The sequence below is a fragment of the Canis lupus genome, chromosome 29 (assembly GCF_011100685.1).
Source record: "Canis lupus familiaris isolate Mischka breed German Shepherd chromosome 29, alternate assembly UU_Cfam_GSD_1.0, whole genome shotgun sequence".
In the NCBI taxonomy this organism is placed as follows: domain Eukaryota; kingdom Metazoa; phylum Chordata; class Mammalia; order Carnivora; family Canidae; genus Canis; species Canis lupus.
Genome location: NC_049250.1, coordinates 456,336 through 470,826, shown reverse-complemented (window position 1 = coordinate 470,826; position 14,491 = coordinate 456,336). Strand labels below are relative to the sequence as shown.

The window sequence follows — 14,491 nt, the reverse complement described above, 5'->3', positions numbered from 1 at the left end:
CCAAAGAATGAAACAAAAACAAGCAAAGAAAACCCCGATCCTCTTTTCATCTCTGGCCCATCAGAGAGTAGGTCTCTAACATCTGTACATAAGAGGTCACCAGATGACAAGTATATTCTTAGTTATTCCTCCCACCCATGGAGACTAGTTTATTGGGCAAACCAAAAGAACAAAATTGTAGAAAGGAGAACTAGGCAAATGGCAGAGGTAAAGTTTTGTTTGGTATTCATTCCTGGAGCCAAGAAAAGATGTGCTGGGATTAAACCATCCATGAGGTATCTTCCAGCAAAGCAGCTGACCTAGCTCTGTCAGCCCACTGGGCATCTCCAGAACTAGTGAAAAATAACTTTATAGCTTCGAAATTGTGACTCCAGACTCGTATAAAGTGTACATGTGTCAAAGATTTTATTTAACCAATAGAAATAAAAGAACTAGTAAAATGTTACAGTTGGCTTCTATAACCTGAATCTAATCATGAGAAAACATTAGACAAATCCAAATAGAGGGACAGTATACAAAATTCCTGGCATATAACTTTTTAAGTGTTCCAATTATGAAATTCAAGGGAAGACGAGAGAACTGTGTCAGTTTAAAGGATACTAAAAAAAAACAGGACAACTAAATAGGACATGTGGTTCTGAACTAAAGACATTAGGATGATTGCTGGAATCTGAATGGGGCTGAGATTAATTGTGGGCCATGTCTCAAGATGAGTGTCTGGATTTGGATAGTTGGTGTGGCTGTCACATAGGACAATGTCCTTGCAGGAAACACACTAAAGTATTCAGGGGTAGTAGGGCATCATGTTGGTAACTTACTCTTAAGTGGTTCAGGAAAGAAAAGTTTTGTACCATATTTTAAAATTTTCTCTAAGTTTATGATCATTTAAAAAAAATTACAAGGAGATACTTTACAGCTGTAAGTATTCTTGCTCTTCATTGAGTTTTCACCATAATAGTTTTAGTGTCCTTTGATTATTCTTCCTGAATCGATTAATGCTATGATGGTTGCAAAATAGTGATTCTCTAACTCCATCATTCCTTTATACTACTTGGCATTCTACTGTAAGAAGTAACTTTCTTTTCAGATCTATTTTTGTTAGTAGGGACTTATGGATTCTAATTTTTCCAATGGCTCTAATCTTTTATTATTATTAATTTTGAAGCTCAGATTGTTCCAGATTTAGCTTTCATGTAAAGAACGGGGGCTGGCTGCTTTTCTTCAAGCAGCTCCTTACTTCTGGAACTACATGGTGATTCAGGCTCCTCTTAGAAATACAGGTCTGCCCAATCTCTGAAGTTAGTCACTTCTCCAAGGAACCATGTTTCTTTTAGTAGACAATGATATTTAAAACCAGGGCAACCACTATAATTTCTTTTTTTTGTAGAAACTTAATATTCTAACCATAATTAAAATTAGGATTTTAATGCCTCTTTTTAGCAATATTGTGTGTTCTTCCAAGTATGTATCAAAAATATGAGTGAATGCTATTTAAAATTGATTTTTGTTTACTGTTGATAGATGAGACCAAGAATAATTGGGAAGTGTCAGCACTTTCTCAGGCTGCCCAGAAAGGATTTAACCAAGTTGTGTTAAAGCATCTGAAAAAGACAAAGAACATTTCATCAGTAAGAAAACCCTTGTATTTTCTTTACCTTAAACAATGCAGAGATAAGATTCTAATGCTTATGAAAAGTAGGTATCTTAGTTTAAAATGTTATTCATATATGTTATAACACAGAAATAATTTCAATATATTTTTAGCTATAAAAATGTAAGAAATATTAACTATTTGGTCTGTCGTCTTGATCTTATTTTCTTGTTTGCTTCTCAGATGTATTTAGTGGATAGTAAAAAGTATGTTTCATATTTAATAAGCAATCAGAATTTTGATATGGATATGTAAGATTGATTCTTTTACATATAAAATTTAAAATACATCATTTTGTCAAGTTTCATTCATGCCAGTTTTTGTGTTTTTTTGGTGACGATTTTTTGAGGTTTTTGAGATGTGGCATATTATTGGAAAAAATAAAGAGAAAACAGTATAGAGAAAATATGTATTTTTCAGGTATTAAGTAAAAACTAAAATTTGAAAACCTTTTAATTTCTAGAACTGATAATGCAAGTTTAGGGTAAATTCTTTCCACCTCGTTATCTTTGACAGCTTTTGATTGAAAGACTGCATAGAACTGGAAATGGCTCTCAAATATATTTAAATTATGTTATTACATATAAATAAAGCAAGATAAAATTACTTGAGTATATCGAGTTTTGCAAATAAAATTTCTTTACAGATACACAATCCCTTATTCTCTAAAAGAGTGGTTCTTGAAGTAAAGAACCCTGTGGATTCCAGAGTATGAGGCCAAAACTATTTTTAATTTTTACTCATTTACATTTGCACTATGGTGTAATGATCGGTACCACTGTTGGTTCCTTAGCACTTTATTAAATCTTGATCCTTGAACTTGTCTTTTTAATGTTCTGTGCGATGAAACAGGAAGTATACATAAAGCAGTCTGCTGCATAGTGCAATGTGACAGTTGTCTTCAGGAAAAACACTTTTGTGATGCTTTGAGCTGTGAGCTCATGTAGCCACTCTTTTCATGAATACTATTTTTACTTTAAAGAACAACTGACAAGACAAACTGTGGCTATTTAGGATTAGGCAGAGATTTTATCTAAAATAGAGTGAGCCTGTCACTTCAAAGAAAACATTTGAGAGTATTTGTTGCCAATGGCAAAATTCAAGTTTTATAAACACAAATTAAATTTTAGAAAACTTGAAACCATCATCATGAGCTTGACAGCTTCTTAATACTTAAAGATTTTTTTGAAGAGATTGGTGATATTAATGAATGTGATTTTTTTTGCATATATAATGAAATGTGGGAACATTTGGAAGATCTGCATAACCCAGTAAACCAATATTTTCAGATGACCAGTACATTATGTTACCAAATCATGTATGGATAGAAAAATCCACTCAAAGTGCAAGATAGGCCAGTGATTTTAATATAGCAGATTATGTAAAATTCATTGGTAAGGTTTCACATTCCACATTGTGACTAATATTTAAGAAATTAATATTTGTTCAGTTTTAGAGTAGTATCAAAGAATAACCATGGTTATCTAAAAAGACTATTAAAATGCTGCTCTCTCTTCCAAGTATGGCCCAAACAGCATATCAGCCTAGTTGTTTTTTAATGATCCAGACAGTAAAGAGATTTATACAAATGTGAAAGTGTCAGTTTCCTGAGGTTTTTAATTCTTTTTGGAAAACATACTTTTCCTTAAACTATGTTATTTGTTAACATGTAATGGGTTTTGTATTTTAAAATACAATAATACCCAATCATGCCAAGGTTTTAACCTCTAGTATGATAAATATTAATAAACATGGCCCACTTTAAACAAAAGTTCTTTGGGGAACCTCAGTATTTTTTAAGGGTGAGTGGTCCTGCCAATACTTTGAAACTTGGATATCTGATTACAAAATTATAGGAGATGTGACTTCTTTTCATGAATTTGCAATAATATTAACAGCAGTATTGTGTAAGATATAATGAACTATTGAGAGACATTAATAACAGAGAGGGTCATAAAACAGTTTGTTTTTTCCTCTCATAATTCTCTTAATTTTTAACCCTCTTATCATCACATATATATCATTGTTCAAATTTCCAGAATGAAGCACTGTCTTTAGAAGAAATAAGGATTAGAGTAGTACAAATGCTTGGCTTTCTAGGAGGACAAATAAACAAAAATCTCCTAACAGGTAAAGATTCCTTTAAAATAAATTTACCTCTGTAGATGTATTTGTACTTTAATTTGAGTGTATAAAGATCGTAATATATTCTGGTATTTGCTCTTGTATGTGATTTATATATTTTCAAGTAAGGTTACAAAGAATAGTATTTTGCCTAATGAAATGCTTTGACTATACCCATGCAATCTGGATAATTTACTACTAGTTGGGAAAATATTCTAGCCTGATTTGTTAAGCACATTTCCCGTTTTTTTTTTTTTTTAATAATAAATTTATTTTTTATTGGTGTTCAATTTGCCAACATACAGAATAACACCCAGTGCTCATCCCATCAAGTGCCCACCTCAGTGCCCGTCACCCAGTCACCCCGTCACCCCCACCCCCTGCCCACCTCCCCTTCCACCACCCCTAGTTCGTTTCCCAGAGTTAGGAGTCTTCCATGTTCTGTCTCCCTTTCTGATATTTCCCACTTATTTTTCCTCCTTTCCCCATTATTCCCTTTCACTATTATTTATATTCCCCAAATGAATGAGACCATATAATGTTTGTCCTTCTCCGATTGACTTACTTCACTCAGCACAATACCCTCCAGTTACATCCACGTCGAAGCAAATGGTGGGTATTTGTCGTTTCTAATGGCTGAGTAATATTCCATTGTATACATAGACCACAGCTTCTTTATCCATTCATCTTTTGAAGGACACCGAGGCTCCTTCCACAGTTTGGCTATTGTGGACATTGCTGCTAGAAACATCGGGGTGCAGGTGTACATTTTCCGTTTTGAAACAGAATCCAACTTGACACTTTTAAAAAAAATATTAAACATTGTGTCAGGAATTCAAAGTTAATCTTTTTGAAAATCTGATACTCTTAATATTTAGATATCTTTCAAGTGTTTGTGATCAGAATCAACATTTTAAATGAGTAGAAATTCATCTGTATTTTTAGTTTTGAAATTTCATATTAAGTACACTAGTGACTTTTGGTAATTTAGGAAGTTAGAAACTATATTAGGAAAATAAGTGTTGCAAAGGGGAGATTTTTATTTTTATTTTTTTTTTTTGTTTTTTTTTGTTTTTTTTTTTTTTATTTTTTTATTTTTTATTTTTTTTAAGGGGAGATTTTTAATAAAAATATTGTTCATTTATCATTTTCCCACATAACACCTAAAATAATTCTTACTGAAAATAGAAATGAAATATTCTAGACTGTTCAAATTGTTTAAAAATAATTTCACTTTGAGCTGAAGTTAGAAATAGTTTGTCAGTGATTTGTAATGTTGTAATTATATGTCTAAAGTAAAACAAAACAGAAAAGGAAAGATGAACAACATGCTTAATTTAAAACTATAAAAAGAATTCTGCTTTCATAAATGAATCATAGAGCAATTGGTATTAGAAAGATTTTGAATGAAAACATGCTCTTCTTGATTTATTTCAACAGCCACATCCTCAGATGAAATGATGAAGAAATGTGTGGCATGGGACAGAGAAAAAAGACTCAGTTTTGCTGTACCATTTATAGAAATGAAGCCTGTCATTTATCTGGATGTGTTCTTGCCTCGGGTCACAGAATTAGCTCTTTCAGCTAGTGACAGACAAACTAAAGTACTATTATTTTTCATTACATGTCACTTAGAATCTATGCTTTTTTTTTTAATATTTTATTTATTTATTCATGATAGAGAGAGAGAGGCAGAGACACAGGCAGAGGGAGAAGCAGGCTCCATTCAGGGAGCCCGACATGGGACTCGATCCCGGGACATCAGGATCACGCCCTGGGCCGAAGGCAGACGCTTAAACCGCTGAGCCACCTGGGCTGCCCCGAATCTATGCTTTTTAAAACCTGAATTTGGTGGGAAATAGATAACATATTTCAGCCATTCCAATATCATTAATTTTGTACTTTCCATAATATGATAGTTTGATAATGATTCAGTTATTAGAAGTAGTTGTCACTGATAAAAAGTAAATGTTATCTTAATGGGAAATAACTTTGTAAAACATTAATATACCAAAAAACTGTTCATAATAGAAAATACAGTAGAAAGGACATTTAAAAGTGATTTCCAGCCTGTGCACCATTATCTCTTTAACCTGGGAGATCAGAAACAGGTAATCTCAGGTTTTTATGAAACTGATTTGGAAATTTCCAAAGTGCTGTAAAAAAACATATACTAAAAATGAAGGTTGAAGATGTGTTAACAAATGAAGCAAAGGCCTGTCATCATGGCATCAATGAAATAGCTAGTACCACTTTGTTTAAATCTTTTAAGATTCAGTTCTTACCTCTTGGATATACAGAGGGTTAATTTTACACAAGTACTACCTCCAGTTACTTTATATTTGGGGTGCTGGTTATCTGCAAAAATTTTTCTTTTTAAAGGGCTAAATTGAGGAAAATTTCAAAGTATTCTTCCCTTGTAAACCTGGAAGCTTAAACTGTGTTGAACTCCTGGTTTAATTTAGGTTGCAGCTTGTGAACTTTTACACAGTATGGTTATGTTTATGTTGGGAAAAGCCACTCAGATGCCTGAATGTGGTCAGGGATTCCCACCCATGTACCAGCTCTACAAGCGAACTTTTCCTGTGCTACTTCGACTTGCATGTGATGTAGATCAAGTAAGTGAATAATTTTGAATCTGACACAGTTGTAAAACTTAAAAAAAAAATTGGGCCTAGGTCAGTGATCATCAAAGTTTGCTGCAGTTTGGAATACTCTGAGGATCTTAAAATAAATACTGCTGTTGGCTCCTGCCCATTCTGACTGATTTAATTTCTCAGGGGTTTGATCTGAGGATTGGGACTTTTATTTTATTTTTATTTTTTAAAGGTTTTATTTATTTATTCATGACAGACACAGAGAAAGAGAGAGAGAGGCAGAGGGAGAAGCAGGCCCCATGCAGGGAGCCTGACATGGGACTCGATCCCAGGTGTCCAGGATCACATCCGGGGCCGAAGGCGGCGCTAAACCACTGAGCCACCGGGGCTGCCCTGATTGGGACTTTTAAATGCTCTCCTGACAGTTTTTAATGTGCCACAATTTGGGAATGAATCACTGATCTAGTTAAGTTACTGATAGTATAGGTGTCTAAAACTCAATTGGCAGTCTCCCCTCATGTAGGGACTTAGAGTCTCAAGTAGTGAAGAAGAGATAAGTAACCATGTACAAGATTGGAAATTGTTGATAAATGACCTCTTCCTGATGAATTTGTGGCAAATTCTCCATTGCTGCAATGAAGCAGAAAATAAGTAGAATTCTCGGTTCATTCGAGGAAGCTAGTATATCTCTGACACTAGGGTGCACACATAAGAGAGGAAACTAAAAAGAAAGACTGATTTGTAAATATAGATGGAAAATTCTTCACTATGTATAAAGGAGTATAATCCAGCAATGTATTAAGATGTGCCGTGATTCAGTAGGATCTTTGTTTAAAACTGGAAATTTACCATGGAATCAGATCAGAAGCAGTGATTGTTTCCATAGAAGCCTAAATGGTATTTGTCCTGCTAAACTAGGAATAGTTTGATCTTATCTTTAATACAATCAAGAATGTCTTCTTGAATGCTAGAGCCAAATCATCCCCAGGCATGAAACACTAATGCTGCCTTCCTTGTGCTTAAGCCAGGACAGAAGCCCAAAGTTAGAAGTGAGTTGGCCTGTTAAGGGGCACCTCCAGCACCTACCAGAACAGTGCCTGCAGTGTGGGTGGTTGCTCAGTATTACTTCATGTGCATTTACTTAGTTACGTGCAGTGGTTAGTATTTGGGCCTCTCACCAGGCTGTGAATTCCCTGTGGACATGTCAGACAGTAGAAAGGAAGAATTTTTATTTTGAATATAATTTTTTTATTAAACCTGGAAAGCCCAAGAATATCAGCTGATAAACTCGAAGAATTAAAGGAGGAAGCTGATGGATTACAAAACAAAACACATATATATATCAGTATTCTCATATATGTATATGTATATATACAACCCTGAGATCATGACCTGAGCCTAAATCAAGAGCCAGATGCTCCACTAACTGAGCCGGTCAGGCACCCCAGTATTCTCCTATGTCTTAAATATTAGTACTGGCCACTTGGAAGATATGTCTACAGCATCTCACTCATAGCAGTATGAAATATATATACAAAATGTCTATAAATAAATGTCAATACACCAGGCAGATGTATATTTTATGAATACAAAATGAGCGTGCTCTGTACTTGAGATAGAAGAGTCATTATTGAAAAAAATGCCAGTTCTTCCCAAATCAGTCAGTAAGTTTGGTATCATTACAGCAGAAAGCCCAGAGTTAATTTCATTTTAACCCAAAAAGTAATCTGAAAGAATAATTGCTTGAACCTAACCGAGAAAAAAATTTTTTTTTAATTTTTAAATTTTATTTATTTATTTATGAGAGACACAGAGAGATTGAGGCAGAAACACAGGCAGAGGGAGAAACAGTCTCCATACAGGGAGCCCAATGTGGGACTCAATCCTGGGTCTCCAGGATCACACCCTGGGCTGAAGGCAGCACCAAACCGCTGAGTCATCTGGGCTGCCCAAGAAAAAATTTGAATGTATAGAACACTAACCTTTGCTTTTAGCAAAAGGTTGCCTTTTGCCTTAGCAAATGTTAAAATGTAAATTATAGTAGGATTGAACTTGGCATGGATAGATCAGTGGGAGGAGAATCTCTTAGCTGCCAAGTGGACCTATGTGCATACGTAAAGATTGTATATATGGTAGAAGAGGCTTTTTAAGTTAGAAATGGATCATTTAGGGGATCCCTGGGTGGCTCAGTGGTTTAGCGCCTACCTTTGGCCCCAGGGCGTGATCCTGGAGTCCCAGGATCGAGTCCCACATCGGGCTCCCTGTATGGAGCCTGTTTCTCCCTCTGCCTGTGTCTCTGCCTCTCTCTCTCTGTATCTCATGAATGAATAAATAAAATTAAAAGAAAAAGAAATGGATCATTTAATCATATTAGGCCAGTTGACTAACATGAAAAATTAATTTCCAATTAAGAGAAGGAAAAACAAACTATAAATATATTACAGAAAAATGTAATGTTATAGCATGTCTGTATATCTTTGGATTGGGATGGTCTTTTTCATTGGTAAAATATGTTATTTAATATAGAAATACATGAAGCTAAAAATGAATCTCCATCTCATCACCCCTTCCCCATTCTTATTCCTCTGAAAAAGCCGCTTTCTCCTCTGCTGAAATTTTGGTGCATATATGCCCAGATCTTTGTAAAAACGTGTTTTTACAAACATGTGTATATGTTTTATTTATAAAAAGGATCATTGCATTAAAAAACTCTTTTATTTTTTTTTTTTTAATATTTTTTTAAACTTTTATTTATTTATGATAGGCACACAGTGAGAGAGAGAGAGGCAGAGACACAGGCAGAGGGAGAAGCAGGCTCCATGCACCGGGAGCCCGACGTGGGATTCGATCCCGGGTCTCCAGGACCGCGCCCTGGGCCAAAGGCAGGCGCCAAACCGCTGCGCCACCCAGGGATCCCTAAAAAACTCTTTTATGTACAAAATATAATTTCTGCTACTTGGATGAATTTTGTTATCATTATGTTATAAGCATCCTTCCGGGATCCCTGGGTGGCGCAGCGGTTTGGCGCCTGCCTTTGGCCCAGGGCGCGATCCTGGAGACCCGGTATCGAATCCCACATCAGGCTCCTGGTGCATGGAGCCTGCTTCTCCCTCTGCCTGTGTCTCTGCCTCTCTCTCTCTCTCTCTCTGTGTGACTATCATAAATAAATAAAAATTAAAAAAAAAAAAAAAAAAAAAAAAAGCATCCTTCCATGTCTTTCCCTACAGTTTGTATAGAAAGGGAGATTTTCCTACAAAATATGGAATATAGGTATATAAAAGAAAAATGTTAATGTCCTGATAGTTTTGACTCTATAAATGTTTAAAAATGCTGAATGGCACAAAACCCACAACTTATATATATATATATATATATATATATAATGTAGGGAAATTTTTTTACAAATTCTTCTGAAGATAAAAGAGTTTTAAATGGGCAAATAGATAAAGAACAAAAATAGGCAGCTTATAAATGAAGAGATACATATGGCCACTGAAAGATATTTTTAAATATTTTCATCTTTTTAGTAAACAAGGAAATTCAAATTTACATCTATTGTCAAATATTTTAAAAATTGCAAGTGCTTAATGTCGAACATGTGGGTAAAGGACTTTGGGAGATGTGGCTTTTAAGAATGTGGGTGGGCACAGGCTCTTTGTGGGCAGAGCAAAAGGCTGGGTGACCTGCAGCCCTAGTCTAGCACTCTCTTACTAGAGTTGTGCTCAGAACAGTGCATGTAACTTTTCAGTGATTTCTTCCTAACAGAAATACCTGCATTCTAACAATAGGATTTGGGCAACTGGATCACGGTATCTATATATGAGATACCAGGCAGCAAGTAAAATATTGATATAGATTATGTATTTATGTGAAATATTCCAAATTGGAAGGAAAATTGGTTGCAAAAATGTATATTTTTACACATGCATATATGGATTTTAAATAAAATATTTTGAAAGTTACAATGAGTTCCAATGGTCACAGGGGTTACCTTTGTAATATAGGATTATAGATGGACAGTTTTCTACATTTTCTAAAATTTCTATAAGGCGTGTATATGTATATATTTACGTGTGTATGCATGTATATTATATGCATATAATTTACATACTATGGGTTAGAGAGTATAATTCTTTAGAAAAATGATGCTTTAAGACAGGTTAAACTTCCACACTGAAAGGTAAGAACTTTTACTTTGATCAATCCCAAGGTTAGAAAGGTATTCTTTTGTGGTGAATTATCCAAGTGCAGGAGGACTGTGTCTTTTAGTCGAAGTCCTCAGACATTTTACATGTTTTTTGACACGGTATACATACCAGAATGCTTCATTCTTGAACTCATGGTCAGTGGGGAGATAAAATTCCCCTGGATTTCTTTGTATTGCCATTGGAGCCTTAGCATCGTGAGACACAGAAATGTTTAAGATACAAAGATAGGGAATGTTTGCCTTCACTTCTGCTACATATGTTTTGGTTTTAATATATAAGGAGGATTAGATCTGTAACCATATGTCTAGGTAATTGCTGTTATCCAAAAGGATAAAAAGACTTATTTTAATCTCCCCCAAATAGTCACACCAGACTAGCCCACTAGGTTAAGCTCCCAAGATTCCAGGAAGAGGAGTACTGTATCCTGGGTATTTCCTTTCAGAGAAGAGTCCAGGCCTGGCAGACACCTGGGATTGTAAAAGCCAGAGACCCACAAGGCTCTGCTCCTAGAGAAATTTTATTTACATTCTAGAGAGTTGGAATGAGAACCCAGGATCTTTTCCATCCCATCTCCAAATAGTAAAGATATCCCACCTTCTTTTTGGCAGGACGAGAGAGGTGATTCTTTGTCCTGTATCTCTTCTGTGATTGGGCTTTTAAAGTTTATATGTGTAGGGTGTTGATCTGGTTTTTATTTGGTCACACCACAGGGTGTAAATCAGGGTGTAGGGAACCACATGGTCATTATTTGCCTTTTTTTTTTTTTTTTTAATAGAAAGAGAAGGAGAGACAGAACGGGGTTGGAAGGGGAAGAGGGGGGGAGAGAATCTTAAGGAGGTTCCATGCCCAGCATGGAGCTTAACTTGGGGCTTAATCTCATGACACTGAGATCATGACCTGAGGTGAAATCAAGAGTCAGATAGATACTTAAATGACTGAGCCACCCAGGCACTCTGGTCACTATTTGCTTTTTAGTTGAATAATGATAATGTCTCTGATCCAGAATACTTTGCATGTATTTAGGATCAAATTAATGAAAATAAATTTTTTTTTAAAAGCCAACATTATCTGCCTTCATATTGGAAGAACAATAAGTTTTAGAATGCGGGATCCCTGGGTGGCGCAGCAGTTTAGCGCCTGCCTTTGGCCCAGGGCGCGATCCTGGAGACCCGGGATCAAGTCCCACGTTGGGCTCCCGGTGCATGGAGCCTGCTTCTCCTTCTGCCTATGTCTCTGCCTCTCTCTCTCTCTCTCTGTGTGACTATCATAAATAAATACAAATTAAAAAAAAAAGTTTTAGAATGCATATTTTTCTCTGCTGGATTCTTAGGAAAAAGAGAAGAGCTAGGAAGAACATGTTTATCATTCAATTTTAACTAAAGAAGGAAACTAATAAAACCATTGTGGTATTATTACTTAACTTTTCCTGTCATTTAAACAGCACTCTTTCCAATATAAAATTACTTTAATGCTAAGAAAAGAATTGTAATTGTTGTTCTTCAGGTGACAAGGCAACTATATGAGCCCTTAGTAATGCAGCTGATTCACTGGTTCACTAACAATAAGAAATTTGAAAGTCAGGATACTGTCGCCTTACTGGAAACGATACTGGTGAGTAATGGTTGATTCTTTTCTTGTAATTTACATCAACTAGTTATATTTGATCTACGTTTAGAACGTTAAGAAAAATTACCTATCAAGATATCAAAATGTAGCATCTACCTGGATACTATTGGTTTTTTTTTTTTTTCCTTTTGTTTTAGAGAATTGGTGAAATGGCATTTTTTTTTTAAAGATTTTATTTATTTATTCCTGAGAGACAGAGAGAGAGGCAGAGACACAGGCAGAGGGAGAAGCAGGCTCCATGCAGGGAACCCGACGTGGGACTTGATCCCGGGTCTCCAGGATCAGGCCCTGGGCTGAAGTTGGCGGTAAACCGCTGAGCCACCTGGGCTGCCCGAAATGGCATTTTAATAGATAGGATACCATAGTCATTTCCTGAAGTGTTACTTTTAAATATCTGCAGACAGTGTGCACATTCTTTTAAAATTTTATTTATTTGAGAGAGAGAAAGAAAACATGGGTGTGTGGAGGGGCAAAAGGAGAGAATCCTCAAACAGACTCCCTGCTGAGTGCAAAGCCCACTCTGGGGCTTGAATCCTAAGACCCATGAGATCATGACCTTTGCTGAAACCAAGAGTGGGATGCTCAACCGACTGAGCCACGGTGCCCTTGCACATTGTGTTGTTGTTTTGTCCTCTTTTTTTGGGAGAATGGTTATAAATTAAATATATATTTAATTTATATATAAATTAGACTTCATATACGTGAAGGCTATGTGTGTGTAGAGTAGAAGGAATGAAAAATAGTGTGCTTATTTTTTAATCAGAGTTGCAATATGCTCTTTAAAAAAAATCTATAGTATAATAATTAAGACTAAAAGGGATTTTTTGAGCTTATCCAGTTTTTTCCTGTATTCAGATTCACAATTAAAGAGCCCTACCTAGAAAGGGGCACCTAGGTGGCTCGGTGGTTGAATATCTGCCTTCGACTCAGGTCATGATTCCGGGATTCTAGAATTGAGTCCAGCATTGGGTTCCCTAGGGGGGAGCCTTCTTTTCCATCTGCCTGGTCTCTGCCTGTCTCTCTCTGTCTTTCATTAATAAATAAATAAAATCTTAAAAAAAAAAACAAAAAACAAACCCTAGTAGCTATTTCTGTAGAACTGTCCTGAGGCCATAGAGTAGATTCATTAAGATTTGATCACTGGTTCATTGAGGGCAGAAGCAGGGAGGTTAGCTTGATTTTATTATAATTGTGTGAGTTTTTGCAAATGAGTTTATATTTGGTTCCTTTAAATGTCATCTTACTCGATTTTACCTATTATTTCATCCTATAATTTGGTTTTGTCATATATTGACTTTTAGAATCAGAAGCCCCAGTTAAATGCATAGCAAGTTTGTCCAAACAGACGTCTTTTAAGTCCATATTCTTGCAAACTGATTCCAATTTGAATGTGTGTGTCACTTTCTGTTAAATTTGAGAGGAGCCAGAGAAATAGAGAATTTGAGACTGGGCATCTGGACAGAGGAAATAAAGGGCAGTAGGTGGTTGGTGTGTTTGTGGGGATTGCAGTTTGTTTGTGGGGATCGCAGTGTGTTGTGTTTCATTTGCATGGGAGCATATTGCAAGGTGGGCTGGGAAGACACGCAGAGCATCAGAACATTGCATCTAGGGGAACCACATGCTCCAGTTTGCTCCAGATGGTCTTGATTACACTGGTTGTGTGTGTAATTGTAATAGTGTTCTTTTCACTCTCAGAGTTACCCTAATTGGATGCCTTGTTGTAGGCATGGGAGTCACTGAACATTTCAAATTAGGGTGGTGACAGTGATATTTGTGGTTTAATTCCCTGCAGTGTCTACCAGTGAGTCCTGCCTATAATAAATATGTTTAATTAAATTTAACTTGTGGCTTATTTGCATTCAGATGGATTTATTCTAATGTTCCTATTCTGAAGTTTCTGTCTTAGCTGTTTCTCTTCTAGTCTTGATTGTTGAAGGGGGCTTAGTAAGGATTTCAGAAAGAAATCAGTTAAGATCATGATAATGTAAAGTGAGATAGTTGAGGAAAGGAAAGGTAAAGGAGGAAATGGGAAGTTGGTACAGTGCTTGAGTGAAAGCATGTCTACAGGTTTCCCAGTAAGAATTGTTAATTCCCTAATGTTAGCACATGCATTATTTACCCACTCCTCTGAGAAACAATAAATATCACCTCTTCACATTTCCGCAGTTAATTGCTTCTTGAATTATAATTAGCACTGTAATAAAAGATTTTGCATATAGCAAATAACTGGGGACGTTAGGTAGAAGAACTTGCTTATTTCAGTGTTCAGTATAGTTTTTTTTTTT

The 14,491-nt window shown here is 35.8% G+C and overlaps 1 protein-coding gene across 1 annotated transcript in view; it reads left to right on the top strand.

Moving 5' to 3' along the window:
- Nucleotides 1–14,491, top strand: part of PRKDC (protein kinase, DNA-activated, catalytic subunit) — a 217,830-nt gene that overhangs the window by 32,567 nt on the left and 170,772 nt on the right. The window contains 5 exon segments of the mRNA NM_001006651.2: nt 1,522–1,628; nt 3,691–3,781; nt 5,216–5,379; nt 6,241–6,393; nt 12,084–12,191. Coding sequence (NP_001006652.2) covers nt 1,522–1,628; nt 3,691–3,781; nt 5,216–5,379; nt 6,241–6,393; nt 12,084–12,191 — 623 coding nt within the window.